The 21,352-nt window shown below is 49.0% G+C and overlaps 1 protein-coding gene across 2 annotated transcripts in view; it reads right to left on the minus strand.

The window, feature by feature from the left end:
* CMIP (c-Maf inducing protein) overlaps positions 1-20,738 on the minus strand; it is a 181,251-nt gene extending 160,513 nt beyond the window's left edge. The window contains exon 1 of one of the 2 annotated variants that reach the window (XM_053271156.1): positions 19,689-20,738. In XM_053271156.1, coding sequence (XP_053127131.1) covers positions 19,689-20,723 — 1,035 coding nt within the window. In that variant the 5' untranslated portion in view covers positions 20,724-20,738. Of the gene's footprint in view, positions 1-19,540 lie in introns of both variants that reach the window. The other variant, XM_053271157.1, reaches the window with a different exon arrangement.
* Positions 20,739-21,352: the final 614 nt, after the last annotated feature.

The raw sequence follows: 21,352 nt of genomic DNA on the forward strand, positions 1-21,352 counted from the left end.
GGAATAAGGAACGGAACAATAAATATCGCTAGATTTTCTTCCAAGTTTTCTAAATTGGGGACTTTGGTAAAACCATGATTGATATATAGGGTCGCCAACTGACCAAGGGGATAAAAGCCACCTGCTCTGTGCCTGTTAATGGCAGCATGGTCAACAAAGAGCATGGTGAGTAAGCAACGTTTCTCGCTAATAGTTCAAGTGGCTTCCAGGGGTAGGTAAGCTTCACCCACCAGCTCCTGTTGAACGACAACTTCCATCATCCCCGGCCACCATTGCGGCTGGGGCTGATGAGAGTTGTCATTCAGCAACAGCCAGGGGGTCGATTTGCCCACTCTTGGACTTGAGGTTTTCAACCAAGAATGCCTGTCTCCCTTTCAAGACGACACGTTCCAGCATTTTTTAACTTGGCAAAGAGGCACCTTTTAATGTGGCGATTCTCTTTTATTTAGCGGGGGGAGAGTCACTGGCCCTATCCACCCCCAGCACAGGACCTCCAGTGACTGTTGCTGGTGTCTGTCTTATGTTTCTTTTTAGACTGTGAGCCCTTTGGGGACAGGGAGCCATCTTATTTATTTGTTATTTCTCTGTGCACACCGCCCTGAGCCATTTTTGGAAGGGCGGTATAGAAATCGAATTAATAATAATAATAATAATAATAATAATAATAATAATAATAATAATAAATGGTCTGGTGGTTTTTATTTTATTCATTTAAAATATTTATGCCCCGCAGTGTTCCCTCTAAGGCATGCCCATGTGCTCACACGTTTTTTGATGTTCACTCCCTTAATTTTAGATCCCGCTCAGGTTGAATCAGGAAAGCCCCACACCGATTGCATGTGTGAACACACTGCCTTGATACTCCCACCCAGAACAAAACTCATTCCACACACAGATGGGGAAAATTAGAGAGAACACCGTTACCCCACTTCTCCAGTACACTACTGCTCAAGGCAGCCTAATTTTTTCTAATTAAACCTCTTGCACTTGGTTTAACTTATCAACGTCGAGGTACTAAGATGCAAATTTATGCAAATATAGGTTGTTTAAAAGGCAAGTACTTAATCAGTTAAACCAGTCACAACAGCTATGACTTCCATCTTCCTCGGTGGCCTTTTTTCATCTCTGTGCAGAATGAGTTTTGTTCTGGGCAGCAGTATCAAGGCAGTGTGTGCACATGTGCATTCAGAATGGGGCCTTCCTGACTGAACCTGAGCGAGATCTAAAATGAACTGAGCAGACATCCAAAAACTTGTGAGCATGTGCACGTGTGCACGCCTTAGAGGGAACGGTGATTGTGGCTGGGGTGATGGCGCTCTACTCCAAGATCTGGGGACTCAAGGCTAAGAACCCCCGAATTAAACAGGAAAATTAATTTCTCCTACAAAGAAAAGAAAATGTATTAAAAAATCAACATAGCATTTCTAGGGAGAAACAACGGAGCAGCTACTAAGCTTATCCGCAGGAAGTGCTCTAGTCTAAATGACCCAATTGTTTTTCTACCAAACCAATTGGTGGAATATTTGGTCAAAAATGCCTGACAAACCACACACACCCCAACACACACACACACCTCAAACCTGTCATAGGAACATAGGAAGCTGCCATATACTGAATCAGGGTGACCACTGGTCCATCTAGCTCAGTGTTGTCTTCACAGACTGGCAGCAGCTTCTCCAAGGTTGCAGACAGGAGTCTCTCTCGTCTCAGCCCTATCTTGGAGATGCTGCCGATGGAACTCGGAACCTTCTGCTCTTCCCAGAGCAGCTCCATCCCGTAAGAGGAATATCTTCCAGTGCTCACACTTCTAGTCTCCCTTTCATATGCAGCCAGGGCAGACCCTGCTTAGCTAAGGGGACAAGTCATGCTTGCTACCACAAGACCAGCTCTCCTCTCCCTTAAATCTGTGGGACTAGCTTGAGTGCATTCATTTAGAGCAGTTTGAAATCATCTTTTTTTTTTTTTTTTTTGCAGAGCAACAACAAAACTAAACCACCCCCTTGGAAAATTACTCCACATTTCCTTCCTTTATATTCAGTAAAGGCACACAGTGTCTCATCTCTACCCTCCACTTCCTTCTGGCATTGCCTATTGTATATTCCGTGCCATGTGCTAGTACTCCAGACTTTACAAACCCTAATTCCTAGAGGAATACAGTAAGGCAAGGCATCTCAAATGTATATCCTCAGATGTGGGACTACAACTCCCATCATCCCCAGCCACAATGGGCTTCAGGGACATTGGGAGTTGTAGTCCAAGAAGATGCAGGGATCCACATTTGAGAACCCCTGCTTTAAAGAGCAGGTTTCCCTGTGTGAAAGATCTCGATTTCTCAATCGAGATAATCTCTCATCTCGATTTGTGCCCCCCCCCCCCACCACCAACGTTTTGCAGAAGCATGAGAAGAATTTTGCAGGAGAGAGAGATGCCAGGAAAGGCCCATGAAGCAAACCAACCAGTTTCGATTTCATAATCTGGAGGGAATGAAATTCAAAGCCAATATTTCGCTGGTGAATCATCAAAGAGAACCACCACCAACTCTCTTCAAACTTACAAATGTCTTCTTGCCATATAAACACAACAGACATGAGCAGCAGCGACCTATTTTCTTAGGAGAAGTGCCATTTACCGGGGCGTCCAAGTGCATGTACAAGACCCTTCAAACTTACATTTGGCCCCAAGAACCAAACCCAGCCACAGATGCTCCTCCTCCTCCTCTTCTTTTGGCTGTGCATCACCTGGCGTTATCTGATTTTTCAACGCCTCTGCTGTTTTATTCATTCATTTTAAATAGTGATTCCCCGCCCCTCCAGTACGAATCTGCTTGGGGAGGCTCACAAGCACAACAAAGCAGATAAGACGACACAAAAACTGATAAAATTTAGTTAAACAGCTACCCAGTAAATCATTTAATCAGATTTACAGATTAAAAACTTACTGGAACAGACAAAGAATGAAAACGAAGATGGTTAAAAAAAAATTTCAGATGGATTTTCACAGGTTTCTGAAACACAGAAGTAGTCTATATATGTTGATTCACACCACTACACACCTCGGGGGAGAAAGAGCAGAGTCCCCCAATTATAACAGAGTTGAGGCCTAGGCAGCCTTCCCTCTAACACGGAATTCCAGATGTTGTTGACTACAACTCCCAGCATCCCCAGCGGCAGTGGCCTTTGGCGGGGAATTATGGGAGTTGTAGTCAAAAACATCTGGGATTCCCTGTTAGAGGCCACACTGGGCAGCATTTCGCCAGGACTCATGCACATCTCCCACTATTTTTCCACAGGAGAAACTCTTATTGCAGTGCAGGGCTGTACAACTTCAGCCTTCCAGCTGTTGCTGGACTACAGCTCCCATCAGCCCCAGCGGCCAGACGTCAGGAATTATGGGAATTGTGGTCTAACTGCTGAAGGCCGGCCAAAGGGTACAGCCCCATTCTAAGTACTAGCTGACATCCAGACTACGTTACTTGGTAGTAACTCCAGCCCTCAACACAGGAAAGCTGCCACATACTGAGTCAGACCCTTGCTCCAACTAGCTCAGAGCTGTCTACCCGGACTGGCAGCTGTTTGAGGTTTCAGACAGCATGCAGGCACTCTTCCACTGAGCTACGGGCCCCATCCCCTAAAGGGATATCTTACAGTGCTCACAAGCAGTCACCCATCCCAATGCAAACTAAGGCAGGCCCTGCTTAGCAAAGGGGAGAATTTGTGCTCGCTACCACAAAATCAGCTCTCCTTCTCAACCTTACAAATTGTTCTCTGGGCAGCTCTCTGGACAGTAAAATGAAATCTACACTTAAACACGCATCAAACACAAAGAAAACAAAATAAAAACTAAACTAAACTAAACTAAACTAAAAAACAAAACAAAACAAAAAGCTGCAATACATATTAAAAAAAAGACAAGAGCATTTTAAGAAGAGAATTTTTAAGCCTGGGCGAGTAAAAAGGTCTTCACCTGGCATCTCAAAGAGCATCGTGCCGGCATGACCCTAATATTGCCCAGGTTCATACGTTACTTGGGCACGCCAGCACTCCTCACAGAAAGGGGCAGGAAAGAGAGCTGGTCTTGTGGAAGCAAGCATGAACTGCCCTCTTTGCTAAGCAGGGTCCACCCTGGTTTGCATTTGAATGGGAGACTACATGCGTGAGCACACTGCAGAATATTCCCCTTAAAGGGTGGGGCCGCTCTGGGAAGAACATGAAGGTCCCAGATTCCCTCCCTGGCAGCAACTCCAAGACAGGGCTGGGAGAGACTCCTGCCTCCAAGCTTGGAGAGGCCGCTGCCAGTCTGGGTAGACAATACTGAGCGAGACAGACCAAGGGTCTGACTCGGTATAAAGGCAGCTTCCTGTGTCCCTAAGGTGAAGGAACTGCGCCGCCCCCGCCCCCGGCACACACACCCCTCCTCAACTAGCATGATGATGAAACCAGGAGTCCATCTGCACTGCGGGTGTCCACCACGCCAGCAGCAGCAGCAGCCGCCCAGCACCTGCAGGCATGCAGCGGGCGGATGGCAGCCACCGCCAGTGAACCCGATACCCTTCTGGATCGCCACATGAGCCGCGAGCTGCCGGCTCTGTGCCTCATACAGGGTCTCATTTTCAGGAAACAATTCCTGGCTCGCCGGGTTATGCGAGGGGTCCTCTTTCGCCAACTGAGTATTTGAGCCAGCTGAAGTCACCAAGGGCCCCTGCTAGCCCTGCGAGCTCAAAATTGCGAGGCTGTCTTGGGGAAAGAGTTCACACACACACACACACACACTCACCCTCTTCTTAACCCTCCAGATGTTGGACCATCCCACTTACAAGTACTGCTCTCCTAAACCAAGCTAAAAAAAACACACACAACTTATTTTTTAAAAAGGAAAGTAACCAGAGAGTTAAGAATGGAACATAGGAAGCTGCCTTGTACAGATTCAGCACTTTGGTCCATCTAGCTCAGTATTGTCTACTCCCGGGTTTCCTAACCTTGAGCCCCCAGATGTTTTTGGACTACAACTCCCATCATCCTCAGCCACAAAGGCCAGATCTGGGGGTGATGGGAGTTGTAATCCAACAACATCTGGGGGCCCAAGGTTAAGAAACCCTGGTCTACTCTACCAGGCCTGCTCAACTTAGGCCCCTCAGCTGTTTCTGAACTACAGCTCCCATAATCCCCAGCTACAGTGGCCAATAGCCAGGGATTATGGGAATTGTAGGCCAACATCTGCCGGAGGGCCACAGTTGAGCAGTCCTGGACTCTACACTGACTGGCAGCAGCTCTCCAAGATTTCAGAGAGGGCTCTCCCAGCCCTACCTGGAGTTGCTGCCAGAGACTGAAACTGGGACCTTGGACATGCAAGCATCCACATGCTTTCCCACTGAGCTATGGTCCCATCCCTTAAGAAGATCGTAGAGTGCTCACATCCACATGCAAACCAATGTAGACCTTGTTTAGCAAAGGAGACAATAAATGCTTGCTACCACCTAATGGTGCAGTGGGGAAATATCTTGCCTGGGGAGCAAGAGGTTGCCGGTTCAAATCCCCACTGGGATGTTTCCCAGACGATGGGAAACACCACTATCGGGCAGCAGCGTTACAGGAAGATGCTGAAAGGCATCCTCTCACACTGCGCGGGAGGCGGCAATGGTCAACCCCTCCTGTATTCTACCAAAGAAAAACTACAGGGCTCTGTGGTCGCCACGAGTCGACACCGACTCGACGGCACAACTTCACTACAAGACAAGCTCTCCGCCCCTGCGTTGACATTCCAAGAAGCAGGAGAGCCTCAAACTGTTTTCAGAATCCCATGAAAAGGACATAATAGTGTCTTTTCTATGTTACCGCAGTACCATGGAACTAGAACTCCGTTCTCATGGGTTCATTCCATGGGATCGCTTGCACAGGACGGGCTTTTAAATGGGGCCGCCGTGCCACGGAACTAACACATGGAACTGTGGCTCTAAGGATGCTCCTAAGAAGGACTCTAGCTATAGATGGCCATTTCAATTTGAATCGCTTTGTTTTGGGCTGCGGTGTATGGGATTTGATGTGGTGTCTAGAAGAATTTGCACAGCCACCTAATGGTGCAGTGGGGAAGCAACCTGCCTAGAGAGCAGGAGGCTGTTGCTTCGAATCCCCGCTGGTGTGTTTCCCAGAATATGGGGAAACGCCATATTCTGGAGTTTAGATATAGGAAGGTGCTGAAAGGCATCCTCTCATACTGCACGGGAAAATGCAATGGTAAACCACTCCTGTATTCTGCCAAGAAAACCACAGGGCTCTGTGGTTGCCAGGAGTCGACACCGATTCGACAGTACAACTTTTCTTTTACTAGAATTTGCAGTAAATGGAATTTGGAGTGTGGAAGTGCTGCTAGTTCAGACGCAAAATACAAAGCAGAAGCAGAACTCACTGTAATTAGTCTAATGATTCAAAGAGGAGCCCATTTACCTTTTCCCCCATGTCCATCACTAAGTGCAGTAATTTCGTCAAACATCCATTGTCTGGCTCCAAAATTTTGGCCCTGGCTCCTAAATCCAAAGAAGAATTGTCAAGGCTTGGCATCGGTGGATCAGAAGAGGCTATTTCATTGTGGCATGGGGTTGGCTTAGGGGACGGGTTCTCAAACCTGGGTCCCCAGATGCTGTTGGACTACAACTCCCATCATCCCCAACCACAATGGCCTTTTGTGAACACATTTCTGTTGGCTTAGGCGATTTCCAAGTGGCAAACAGGCACAAGTCAAGGGCAAACCTGAGCTATCTTGAGACCAGTGTTCTTGGTTAGTTGCCTTTCTGGGTCAGTTGTGAGCTTTCCCCCCACAACTCCTTTTCATCATCACAGCCCAAACCCACAAGCCCAACAAGAGGCACCCAACTCCTCGGATTAGCATGGTTAAGTTGCTAGAAAAACATGGTGTGTTTTCTAATAACAGATCTGCCAGGGGCACTAGATCGTGGATGAGATGAGCTCATATTCCCTCTCTGGCTGCTTTGCTTACCCACAGAGTAAAGAAATGAGCTCACTGTCCCGGAGGTCAAACCCTAGGAGGCGAAGTGCGATCTCTGCTTCTTCCATCCTAGACACACAAGGCATGGGGACAGGGCTGGGCTCAGTGGTGGAGCATCGGCTTGCAGGCAGAAGGACCCGGGTTCAATCCCTGGCAGCATCTCCAGATAAGCCTGGGAGATACTCCTGCCTGAAACCTTGGAAAAGCCGCTGCCAGTCCGTGCAGACAATCCTGAGCTAGATGGACCAAGGGTCTGACTCAGTATAAGGCAGCTCCCTATGTTTCTGTGGCAACTGGTACACCAATCATCGTTACAATTAAGTTGCTGGGCCCACATGTTTTCTTCTTTGCAGAATTAAGGTTTGAAACCCTCAGAATTGTTAAGTACCTCCTGTGTAGGACCTTAATATGGACGAGGAGAGCTGAATACTCTACACACCCTCCAGTTGCTGTTGAATGACGAATCCCATAATCCTCAACTACTGGCCACTGAAGCTAGGGAAGATGGGAGTTATAGTCCAACCTCAGCTGGAGGGCTGAAAGTGGTATAGCCCTGGAGTAGTCAATAGGGAGCGAGATGGACTAAATGGTCTGACTCAGTAGAGATTAGAGTTCAAATCCCCATTAAACCATGAAACTCACTGGGTGCCTCTGGGCCAGACATGTATCTCTCAGCCTAACCTACCTCACAGGGTTGTTGTGAGGAGAAACATAACCATGTACACCACTCTGAGCGCCTCGGAGGAAGAGCAGGATATAAATATAAGTAAGTAAGTAAATAAGAGGACAGCTGGTCTTGTGGTAGCAAGCATGACTTGTCCGCTTAGCTAAGCAGGGTCTGCCCTGGTTGAATTTGAATGGGAGACTAGAAGTGTGAGCACTGCAAGATACTCCCCTTAGGGGATGGAGCCGCTCTGGGAAGAGCAGAAGGTTCCAAGTTCCCTCCTTGGCTTCTCCAAGATAGGGCTGAGACGAGAGAGACTCCTGCCTGCAACCTTGGAGAAACTGCTGCCAGTCTGTGTAGACAATACTGAGCTAGATGGACCAATGGTCTGACTCAGTATATGGCAGCTTCCTATGTTCCTATGATCAGACAAACCCCAGGGCCTGATCCAGCAAGGACCATTCCTATATTCTTAGGATTCATTTAGCCCTGCTCAACTTTGGCCCTCCTGCCGATGCTGACATACAACTCCTATCGTCCCCAACTACAAGCCACCGCGGCTGGGGATGATGGGAGTTGTAGTCCAAAAGCAGCTGCGGGGGCTAAAGTTGTGAGGCCCCCATTTAAAACCCCTGTTCTTCAAGGAACACCTGTGCCTTGAATGTGGGTGGCGTTTCCACTGCTAAATAAAGCACATACGGCCCTTAGAATTCCAGTGGCCCACGCCACATTTTTGCTCGACTTCAGAGGAGCAAAAATGGTTCAACAGAAATGGATGCAATGTCCATTCTGAGCGATTATCAATTCCCTTGTCGACACAGTGCTGGATCCACAACTGATGACGTCAGCTGAAGTCCTCCCAAACGAGTGCCACAATAAATCTGCTAGTTTTCAAGGCACGAAAGAACACAGCTCCCACTCTGGAATTCAACCCAGAGAGACAGTCCGGGAACATTCTGCTAGCACCAATTACTCCAAATTTTCATTTATCCCCCACCACCATGGCCTTCCACCACTGCAGAAATGAAACTATGAACAATGCATCAATGTCCACTTAGCACTTCCTTGGGGGAAATTAATGGGTAACTTCATTGCATAACAACAATCACGTCCTGTCCTTAGCAATCAGAGGTGCAGAGTCGACCAGATTCGTGCGAGGAAAAATATACTTGCACCCTTTCGATCTTTCCCAGGAGGTTGGCGTAGATGCGCATGACTTAAGATCCTAGGGAGCTGCCATATACCGAGTCAGACCATTGGTCCATCTAGCTCTGTATTGTCTACACAGACTGGTTAAGAAACCCTGAGATAAGACAGATCTTTATTAAGGTACGTGACCCAATACAGCAATTACAGTTCAAAACAACACACAGTCAGTACAATCAATCGATCGAGTTAACCACATTTCAGTAAGAAACAAATTCTCCTCACAGGGTGAACATCATTACCTAACCGATTGAGGGAGCCTTATCCATTTCTTTGCAAGATACTAAGAACCGAGACCTCCCTACAAACCATGGCGAATGTGGTATCATCCAACTAGAAGCCACGTGGTTGCTATTGGGTGGGAGAGAGGCAGAATAAAACAGTGTATTTTAAAGCCAAGATTCATTCAATCTTGAATTGAGTGTGTGTTCCTAAGCCTGGGGACCAAGGATAGACTGGGACTTTTGTTGGTGTACTGATCACCCCGCTGCCCAACAGAATCCCTAACTGAGCTGATGGAGCCAGGTGTGGAGTGGACACTGGAGTTGCCCAGGTTGTTGGTGGTACAAGGACTTCAATACTCATTTTGGGACCAGGTTGTCGGGAGTAGCTCAGGAGTTCATAGCAAGCTGACTGAGCGGGTGGTGGCCTCTCAGCTCCAGGCAGTTTTGGATGATGCTGATGATCTAGACCCATTTCAAACTGGCTTTTGAGCGGGCTATGTGGTGGAGACTGCCTTGGTTGGCCTGTTGGATGATCTCCAACTGGCTATCGACAGAGGGAGTGTGATTCTGCTGATCCGTTTGGATCCCTTGGCAGCTTTCAATACCATCGACCATGGTATCCTTCTGGACCATATCAAGGGAGGTGGGATTGGGTGGCACTGTTTTACAGTGGTTCTGCTCCTACCTCTCTGGTAGATTCCAGATGTTGATGCTTGGAGACTGCTGCTCCGCAAAGTGAGAACTAAAGTATCGAGTTCCACAAGGCTCTTTAACATCTATGTGAAACCACTGGGAGAGATCATCAGGAGATTTGGTGCAGAGTATTATCAATATGCCTACGACACCCAACTCTATTTCTCCATATCGACCTCCTCAGGAAATGGCATAACTTCCCTAAATGCCTGCCTGGAGGCGAGGCAGTAATGGGCTGCATGAGGGATAACAAACTGAAGTTGTATCTGAATAAGACAAAGATCCAGTACAGAGGAGTCGGTACCAGAGAGATGGTTTGGATCTACCTGTTCTGGATGGGGTTACACTCACCCTGAAAGATCAGGTTTCCAAAATAAATTTCAAAACTTAATAGCATACTACTCTTCTGGTTAAGTGCAAAGAGAGGGGGAGGAAACCCAGAAAAATAAATATTAACAAAAGCACCAAATGTCCAAGGTTACAGGCAGGTCTCTCCCAGCCCTATCTGGAGATGACAGGGAGGGAACTTGGAACCTTCTGCATGCAAGCAGGCAGGCATTCTACTCCAAGTTACGGCCCCATTCTCTAAGGGAAGTATCTTACGGTGCTCACACGTAGTCTCCCATTCAAATACAAACCAAGGCAGACCCTTCTTAGCAAAGCGGACAACTCACGTTTGCTACCAGAACAGCTATGAATACCTGAAGGAAGAGAGGCAGATTCTGTTGTATTTTAGTCCCTTGTTTGGGGCATTTGCAGAGAGTGCAGCTAGCAGGTTTCAGAAACCAATGCCTACATATTTAGACTGCCATTGTGTTTGCTTTCTAAAACTTCATTTGGCCCAGAGGGAAACATTTCACTATGTCCCTGAGCAAGCAGTTATCAAGCCAAGAAATGTTTGTAAATATTAAATTGTTCTACTGGGACAGCAGGGAGCAACACATACACATTTGTGCCTGCTCACTAGTACAAAATGAACATGGTTATGAAAAAAGTGTAGGTCTGCAGAACGCTATTCCTGTCACCCACCAGCCCAGGCACCCAAAGTGAGGTTCAAAAAGAGAGTTTGCAAGGGTTCCTTTAAACTGCAAGGTCCTTGTGGGCTGTGCCCGCTCGTTTTGCTTTCTAAACTGTATAGATCTGCGAGGCTACACACACATCCCAAACTGTGTTCCCTCCAAGGCGTGCGCATGTGTGCGTACTAACATGTTTTTGGACGTCTGCTCAGTTCATTTTAGGTCCTGCTCAGGTTGAATCAGGAAGGCCCTACTCTGAATGCAGGTGTGCACACACACTGCCTTGATACTGCTGCCCAGAACAAAACTCATTCTGCACACAGATGAAAAAAATTAGGGAGAACACACTGACTCCAAATATATGTGGCAAAATAAAGTGACCATGATGGCAAGGCGGGGAAATGACTTGCTTAGTGAGCAAGAGGTTGCCGGTTCGAATCCCCGCTGGTATGTTTCCCAGACTATGGGAAACACCTATATCAGGCAGCAGCAATACAGAAGGTGCTGAAAGGCATCATGTCATATTGCGTGGGAGATGGCAATGGTCAACCCCTCCTGTATTCTACCAAAGACAACCACATGCCTCTGTGGTCACCAGGAGTTGACACCAACTCGAGCGCACAAAATCTCGCGATCTGTATGCAACTTCATTCCCGATGTACCGCGAAAGAGAATCTGAGGACCAATCTACATAGACATATATTCATGCGAAATCTGTCTTTTGAGAAAGACAAAGAATTGTCACTTTTAACAGCAATTTAAAAGACCACAGAGAAACAGATTTAGAAGAAGCAGGTGCTTACATCATGATAGAGAACAAGAGGCTAAAACTAAAGTGTATCTAGTTGATTCCATGGCATTCTTGAGAACTGTGTGGACTTCAGAGGTAATTGTACAGCTCTAATAGCTATCAATAAATTGTACTTAGCTCGGCACGAAGAACTTCCACGTCAACTATGTACTGAAGACACACCTGTTCACCCCAGTCTTTACTTGAATTTTTATTGATTTATTATTTTAAATTGGGGTGGGTGGGTGTGTTAAATGTTTGTTTTGAAATTTTATTATGTTATATTTGATTGTGAACCACCTAGAGACTTCTGTTATGGGTGATATATAAATGCATTAAATAAAAAACATATGGAGGATCAGGATTCAGATGTGGCTCAAGACGAGTGCCTAGGAGTATTGGAAGGCTGTAATATTGCCTGGGAGCAAGTTTCGTTGATCTCAGAGCAATTTACTTCTGAGTAAACATACCTAAGCTCATGCTACATGACAACTTTCAAAACTTCAGCTAAAACTGAGGTGCATACACACATTTTTTTAAAAAAATGAAAACTTTAAAACCAGCAGATCTACAGAGGGCAAATTCTTTCTTTATGCATTTTTTTAGTTACAGCATTTTTATACAGCATTTCTGCTTTGACAAAGGCACCCCAAAGCAGTTTACAATATTAAAACAAGGAAATTACATCTTAAAACAAGGAAACTACTCGTTTAATTTATTATTTAAATTTTAAGAATTGACATCATTCAAATAAAACTGACATTATTTAAATAAAGCACCCATCGGCAGAAGTCGAGAGGACCGGTAACATGTAATAACCTATATTGACTTGACTTGCTCTATGAAATGAAAATGAGAGGAACCAAAGATGTGGCCCTCGGAAAGAGAGCAACCAGGGGAAACACAGACAGATTAACTAGCACAGCAGGTTTCAGTTAGTTTTGTCAGATTAACAACCCAAAAAGAGAACTGTGAGTAGTGATCATGGAGTTATAAGAAACCTTGTGAATCATCAGAGCAGAAGAATCATCAGAGCGACTCACCAACTCACTAACGGTCATAAGGTCATGGGTAGGGATGTGCACGGAACCGGTTCGGAGGCCCTTTTACAGACCTCCGAACTGGCTCAAAAATCCATGGGTTCCAAGGTGTGGGGGGGGGATAGCTTTAAGGACCGGGGAGGGTGCTCTTACGCCACCCCCGCTGAGTTTTCCCCGCCGGCGCTGCGTTCAAAACTGGTACCACAGGGCGACAGCGTACCTCGTCACCCCGGTGCATCGTGGACCGGAAGTGCCGGTGCGTGTGTGTGCACATGTTGCGATCTCCACTTCGAACTGGCAGTCTCCGGTTCCGTGCCGAGTCAAATCATTGGTCTGCCGCCAGAGACTGAACCTGGGACCTTCTGCATGCAAAGCAGATGCTCCACCACTGAGCTACGGCCCCATCCCCGAAGGGGACCTTACAAAGAAACAGTGCTCACATGTAGGCCCCCATTCAAATGCAAACCAGAGCAGACCCTGCTTAGCAAAGGTAACAATCCATCCTTCCTCCTGCAAGACCAGCAATCCTCCCCAGTCAAGCCTGGGACAGCTATGCACCCCAGTGGTCCCTCTGATTTTTTTTAATCTGCGTGCAGAATAAATTTTGTTCTAGGCAACCGAATCAAGGCAGTGTGTGTGTGCACGTGCATTCAGAGTGGGGCCTTCCTGATTCAACCTGAGTGGGATCTAAAATTAACTGAGCGAACATCAAAAGACTTGTGAACACATGCCTTAGAAGGAACATCTAAAAAAAGGACATTGTAGACCTGGAAAAGGTGCAAAAGATAGCAACCAAGATGATCAAGGGCCTAGAGCACCTTCCTTATGAGGCAAGGCTACAACACCTGGGGCTGTTTAGTTTAGAAAAAAGACGACTGTGGGGTGACATGATAGAGGTCTATAAAATCATGCATGGTGTGGAGAAAGTGGAAAGAGATAAATTCTTCTCTCTCTCACCTAACACTAGAACCAGGGGTCATCCCATGAAATTGACTGCCAGGAAATTTAGGACCAGCAAACTGAGGCACTTTTTCACACAGTGCATAATCAACATGTGGAATTCTCTGCCACAAGATGTGGTGACAGCCAACAACCTGGATATCTCTAAGAGGGGTTTGGATAACTTCATGGAGGAGAGGTCTATCAACGGCTACAGGCCACCTCCAGCCTCAAAGGCAGGATGCCTCTGAGTACCAGTTGCAGGGGAGTAACAGCAGGAGAGAGGGCATGCCCTCAACTCTTGCCTGTAGGCTTCCAGCAACTTCTAGTGGGCCACTGTGCGAAACAAGATGCAGGACTAGATGGGCCTTCTTGGGCCTGATCCAGCAGGGCTGTCTTTATGTTCTTATGAACATTGGTACAAACCCCAACCCTCTCTCTCTCTACTGCTAAGTAGCCTACTATCTGTGGCTACTTCCGTGGCTAGGGCCATCTAATCCTTTCCCCTAAAGCTCTCGATGGCAGTGTACACCACAACATCCCAAAGCATTATGTTCCATACATTAATTACGAGAGAGGTCTTCAAATCCAATTTCTCCCAACCAATATCAGATAATTCCATAACATTTAAATTATATTCGACAAAGATACATTTGGCGTCCTCTTAAAGAAAATAATAGCTCTTTGGAACTCAAATTCAAAACTTTCCCAAATAACGTGGTCTACAAGACATGTTCCGAACTCTGTAGAGAGCCTGTTGCTCTAGTGTATGAAACAAAGATCAAAGTCTTCCAACGTACTTCCAAATCATTTCTGCATTTGCTCCTGCGTCAAGCAACAACCTGTTCCTTCCTATTAACAGCAGACATTTCACCTATTCATTTTGATTTATACAAGCTTCCTCGGGTTACCACAAGTTAAAATGCTTGCTTCTTTTGCTTAGCTGCTTCCTCAAATCAGCTGTTTCTTAAAAGCAGCCCCAAGGCCTATCTAGTCCAGCATCCTGTTTCCCGCAGTAGCCCACCAGATGCTTCTGGAAAGCCCACAACCAGGATATGAAAGCAGGCCCCGTCTCTCCTGCTGTGACTCCCCTGCAACTGGCATTCAGACACATCCTGCCTCTGAGCCTAGAGTTGGCCTAGAGACATCAGGATTAGTGGCCACTGATAGACCTGTCTTCCCAAGAAGGGGCTGTGCCCCTTTCAAAGCAACCCAAGCTGGGGGCCATCATCATCTCTCCATCCAAACGGGAAAAGACACAGTTTAAGAACTGTATGTTCAGCCTACGGCTTTTGGAAGATGCATCACGTCACTCCCTCGCCACAATGTCAGGAATTCCAGAATTCAGACGAGGAACCTCAGGGTGAAAGCTGGGACATGCTCCAATTATCCATGGTGGCACAACATTTCAATCTAGAACTTCCCCAATACAGCGCTGTTTTAAAGGCGAAGCATTGCTGAGGAATACTGAATACTCCCCAAGCCACACCATAGGAACATAGGAAGCTGCCATATACTGAGTCAGACCATAGGTCCACCTAGCTCAGTATTGTCTTCACAGACTGGCAGCGGGCAGCGGCTTCTCCAAGGTTGCAAGCAGGAGTCTTTCTCAGCCCTGTCTTGGAGATGCTGCCAGGAGGGAACTTGGAACCTAGATGCTCTTTCCAGAATGGCTCCATCCCCTGAGGGGAACATCTTACAGTGCTCACACATCACGTCTCCCATTCATTTGTAACCAGGGCGGACCCTGCTTAGCTAAGGGGACAAGTCATGCTTGCTACCACAAGACCAGCTCTCCTCCACCAGAAACTTACCTCCCCATAGTCTGCCCTCTCCAAGGTGTGAAAAGCGCATGCAACATTGCATCCCATGATTAACAGGTAATAGGAGATCTCTGGATTGGCCAGGCCTGGTGCAACTAGAGAATGCCCATCTCCGGCCAGAGTTTGGGTATGGCTGCTTCAGCCTGGCCTTGACCCCACAAGAGCCAGCGTGGTGTAGTGGCTAGAGTGCTGGACTAGGACTGGGGAGACCCGAGTTCAAATCCCCATTCAGCCATGAAACTTGCTGGGTGACTCTGGGCCAGTCACTTCTCTCTCAGCCTAACCTACTTCACAGGGTTGTTGTGAAAGAGAAACTCAAGGATGTAGTACACCGCTCTGGACTCCTTGGAGGAAGAGCGGGATAGAAAATGTAAAAAATAAAATAAATAAATATTCTTGAGATGCCTGATGTGTGTTTGATTGCCCCAGTGGCACAGCTCAACAAAATGGCTGTCAGTGACACAACACTATGCACAAGAGCTTTGCATGGGTGAACATAAACCAAGGAAGACATTCAAGAAATATCTTATTCCTGGTCCATCTCTAGACACACTTTGCAAAAAGGCTGCCATGAGAACAGGCAGGGGTGTAGCTATAACAGGACCAGGGGGGAGCGGGGTGGTTGAGGAGGAGACACAAACGACCCTGGGCCCATGAGGGACGGGGGCCCACCAGCTGGGAACAGCCCTCTCTTAGTTCTCCCCTCCCTGAGTGTGGGATGTTATTTGCATAGATATAAGAGGGGTTCTCAAACTTGGGTCCCAGGATGATGATGTGACCGTGACTCCCATAATCCCTGGGCACAATGAACAAATGGCTGTAGGCCTTCAGAAGGAAGGAAGGTCTGAAATAGGCCAGCAACATCTGGAAACCTGAGAACCCCTGGCAGAGGAGCACGAGAAAAGGCATCTCCATCATGTTTTGCTTTCCAACACGTTCATATAACGTATTTTACGGACTGTAAGACGCTACTGACTATAAGACGCACCTTAATTTTAATCCAGCTTTTCAGAGTTTTAACATATTAAACTGTTAAAACATATAAGACGCACCTGAATTTTGGCGGATATTTTTCGGGGGGGAAAGTGAGTCTTATAGTCCATAAAATACAGTAGTTCCTTCTGCAGCAAAGACCTGGCGCAGGGGAGAAAAAGAAGGCAGGGGTCCCAGAGCCCCTCTTCACTTCTTGCCCCAGGGCCCACGCCAACCTTGCTATGCCCCCGAGAACAGGACACCATGTACATGCACACGAGTCATTACACACTCCCAACTTAAACACACCCAAATGTGTACCACCCCACTGACCCAAGAGAAGTCCTTCATGCAAACCATGGAGAAAGATCCATCTTTCTGGGTCAGGGCCGCTGGGCTTGGGGTTGCACAGATCATACAAACATGCAAAACACAGGCGGGGAGGGAGAGAGGGCGGGTGGGGAGGGCAGAAACCGAGCACCGACACCACATCCAAAATGAAGTCACCACACTTGCAGTTCTAGTAAAGTAAAGTGTGCCGTTGAGTCGGTGTCGACTCCTGGCAACCACAGAGCCCTGTGGTTGCCTTTGGTAGAATACAGGAGGGGTTTACCATTGCCTCCTCCCGCGCAGTATGAGATGATGCCTTTCAGCACCTTCCTATATCGCTGCTGCCCAATATAGGTGTACCAGCGGGGATTCAAACCGGCAACTTCTTGCTTGATAGTCAAGCATTTCCCCACTGTAAACATGCCAAAGGTTGCTACTATTTTATTGGCATAGAACATTGTATGAAACTTCAGTTTGCCATTTAAGACTGGTCTTCAATCGGTGGAGTCATAAACTGCGGATGAGTAGCTACCTGACGTAGGACGAGGCATAACCACCTTCTGGAGAAGGAGGAAGAAATGGAAGGATGGGGTGCAAGAAAGGGAGAGGACAAACAGATGAAATAGGCATAGTAAAGGAAAGAACAGTAAGAGAAAAATGGAGGCTCCAATCCTACGCACACTTACTTGGGAGAAAGCCGTACTGAATCCAGTGGGGCTTCCTTCTCAGTAAACATACACAGGATTCAGCTGTCCGAGTGGGTTTCATGTTGCATGTTTGGGTTGCAAGTAGACTTGTAAAGGCTGAAGCCACTGATTGGTATCTGCCAACATGCCCCGTAAGAGGGATTCCCAGATGATGACGACAACAGCTCCCATCACCCCCAAAGAAAGTCCACTGCAGCTGGAGATGATGGGAGTTGTAGTCAGCAACATGTAGGAATCCCTGTTACAGACTACTGTCTGCCATAAAACACAACCTGCAAGACACGATGCAATCGTGAACAGGTACAACATATCAGATCAGCAAAATATTGAGGCCCCGGCCCCTGGGAACCTCAGCTGGGCAGGTTCTTGTCCACTGAACTGATGGAGCTGGTTCCGATTGCATCTTCCTCTGTTCATCTCAACTGAGTTGAACAATTGAAACACAGGAAAATGTTTAGTGGGTGCTAGGTACGCTTTATGAGGGTGGAGGTGGGGTCTAAAGGCTCCTTCATAATTCAATTTCCTGACTAATCCTCATTGAAAACCATGGTGGGACTCAAGATGGTGAACACAGTTTTCCTATTTGATAGCCAATGTCCGATCAGATTATACACCCTTCCCCATTACCAATCAGAGCCCAATCAAGACCCAAATCAGTTTTTCTACTCATGGTCAAAAGCAACTCACGTCAACATTACAAAGGTCCTGTCAATCCATCCAAAGCTCCTTCCCAGTTTTGAAATATCAGGTATCATTTGTAAATTTTTATCTCCTCCCACCACCATTCCCCCCTCCCTTTTTTTTAATTTCACAGAATATATCCGCTTATCTCAAAAAGGAAGTTTTTTTTAAAAAAGCCACTTAAAGCATACATTTTAGTAACTGGTACATGAGGAAATGTTTCAAAGGTGCCCAGTCAACAGATGCTACTGTGACCTCGTCGCTTTCATTAATAAATAAGTGTCCATTGGCTTTAAAAGAAAAGTCCTAACAATAATCCAACGAGGTTTGCTTCCAATTCTATCCAATACCTCAACTGGCTGAAGAAGATTTAAAAATAAAAAAAAGTTGGCCTGAGATTGAGACCACAGCTACATGTTGTCTCCATGTTGCTGTAAGTAGGTAAAATGATCGATCCTACAGGTCTATGTGGATTTTTGCACACAAATACACAATCAGCGTTTGGGGGTTAAGTTCACACATTCACAACTCCTTCACAGAGACATGGCCAAACAGCACTAGAAATGAGAGCCGTTTCCCAAGTTGTCTGCCTGTATTTCTCTAAAAAAGCAGCTTAACCTGTGATCGTTTTCGTTCACAGTGGGTGGACATTTCTAATGAGCAGGAGGCTGCTGACATTTCATTTGACAAGACGGCTGGTTTATGATATACAGAGAGAGCAAAGTCCACGCACTGGAATCCGAGAGAAGCCCTATTCACATTTATGCTCAATCTGTGTACCAACCCGGACACATGTACAACCATGCACACATTAGGTTCAACGCATGCACAAGGGAACCCTTATCTGCACCCTGCTTTTGCCAGGGCCTGTACCCAGTTTCAGGGTCAGGAAGACGAATGCACGTACAGTCATTCGCACAAAAAACAAGCACATGTGCATCGACACCTGTATGCACGTACACTGCAACGGCTGGGTAGGTCTAGAAATACGCTCAGATCTTTTCCTTCTTTCCCAAGAGGAGGAAGAGGAGGGATCACCTTTGCTCCACCGAGGAAACAAAAGTCCACACATTCACAGCCGAAAGAAACCCCTCTTTGGGCCGCTCTCAGAGCACATCTGTGCACAAATCCGCATGCATGTACAGTCATTTGCACATTATGTCCCACGCATGCACAACAGAACGCTTCCCTTATCTTCTGCACTCTGCGTGTGCACGGACCTATTACCCCCCCCCCATCACTTGCAACAGGGACACACATGCACAGTCACCCCTGGACATGTGCAGAGACACCTGTGGGCACGTACCACGCAACGTCTGAACGGGGCTCGGGGAAGACACAGCTCTCTCCCCCTTTGCGGGCCCCAGGAAGAGGTCGGGGGTGTGGGGATCCTGATCTCGGGGGGTGGGGAGGGGGTGTGAGAGGAGAGCCATAGAGCAGCTCGCCTAGGACTTACGGTTGCCGAGGCCAGGCTGTTGTCCGCCAGGGTCAGGTGGTGAGGCTCCCACCGCCTCAGAAACTTGGAGGTGAGGATCTTGCTCAGAAAGGTCCGGGGGTGCCTGATGACACAGACCTGGATGTCCCCCTCCTGCAGCAGTTTGTACCTCATGCCGTTGCAGTGGGTGCCCCTCCTGCACAGGGTGGCCCCCACCCGCGCGCCGCCGCCGCCGCCCCCCGCCGCAGACAGGTCGTCCAGCAAGGGCTTGCTCTCCTCGATCTGCCGGGGGTCGCTCCCCCCGCCGCAGCTGCCGCTGAAATCCATCGCCGGCCGGGGACGCCCCTCGCTGCTGCCGCCGCCTCCTCCTCCTCTTCCTCCCGCGGGCTCTGCCCTGCTCGTCCCCGACCGCCTCGGGAGGATCTCGGAAAGGCAGGAGGCGGCACGACGCACATGCAGGGCCGGGGGAGGGCGCTGGACAAAGGGAGGGGAGGGGAGGGGGGCGCCCGCCCGGCCCAGGCGGACCCCCGAGCGGGGAGGGGAGCTCTCGGCCGCTGCTGCTGCTGCTGCAGCCCGAAAGCGAAGTCGAAGACAATCCGGATCGCGCTTGGGGGGGGGAGACTCCCGCGGCTGCTGGCTGGGGGCGCCCCTGGGTGGTCCTCCTCGCGGGGCAGAGCCGTCGAAAGGGTCCCCCCCCCCCTCCCCGGCTGGGTCCTTGGGGCGGCGGCGGCGGCGGCGGCTCAGCGGACCCAACCCGTGTTGGCGAGGGCGGCGTCGTCGGCAGCAGCAGACCCAGGAAGCGGGAGACAAAAGGCAGGCGAGAAGAGGCAGCAGCAGGAGGAGGAGGAAGAGGTGGGGGGCGCCTCCCTGCTGCGAGCCCAGGCAGCGGGCAGGAAACTGGGGCCAGGCGGCAGCAGCGTCGTCGGCGGGCGGCTTCCTCCCTTCCTTCCACGAGACGCCGCGCGCACGTCTGGATGGGTGTGGATGCGTGTACGAGGAGGAGGAGGAGGAGGGCTGCGCGCGGTGGTGGTGGTGGGTGGACCCGGGGGAGGGGGGCGCGCGCGTGCGGAGGGGGGCTTCCCCTCCCGCCTCCTCCTCCGCAGCTGGTTGGGACGGGAGAAGCGGCGGCGGCGCGGCTGCGAGAGAGGCTGGCAGGAGCGGCAGCAGCTCCTCCGGGGCGCGCCTGATTGGGCGCCGCGGTCATGTGCGGCCCGCTCTGACGTCAAGGGAAGCCGGAGGAGCAGATTGCGGGGCGCGGGGGGCGGACCCGGCGCCGGGCGGGGCAGCAGCGCAGCGAGGGGGCGGCGGTGCTCTGCCGCCGCTGGAGAGCCCCGCGGCCGGGCCCGGAGGCGCCGCTTCCCGCCCGCCCGGCCTGGCAGTGCGCCCCTTCACCCCCTCCCGGGAATCTCCTCCAGCATTGCTGAGCCTTGCTCTCTTGAGCTCGCCGGCTGCTGCCTGCCTGGGATGCTCCCTCTGGCACGCAGGGCTGGGACCAGGGGTCACCCCCAGGAAACGGCGAGGCCGTCGGGCCCCGCAAAAGGAAGGACTTCTTTTTTTTCTCTCTTCCGTTTTTCCCCTGCAGAATGCGTCCGCGGCCTGCGGGATTCTCGGCCACAAGAATTGTGGTCGAGGCAGGCAGCCAACCGCCTGGGTGACTTGAAGAGGGGCGTGGGCAAATCTATGGAGGACCGTGGGGCGGCTGCGGCAGTGTTCACTCTAACAGGGCATCCCAGGTGTTGTAGACTACAGCTCCCGTAATCCCCAGCCAAAGGCCACTGCAACAGGGGATGCTGGGAGTTGTAATCAACAACCTCTGGAACTCTCTGTTAAGAG

Source organism: Hemicordylus capensis, chromosome 9 (genome assembly GCF_027244095.1).
Source record: "Hemicordylus capensis ecotype Gifberg chromosome 9, rHemCap1.1.pri, whole genome shotgun sequence".
In the NCBI taxonomy this organism is placed as follows: Eukaryota; Metazoa; Chordata; class Lepidosauria; order Squamata; family Cordylidae; genus Hemicordylus; species Hemicordylus capensis.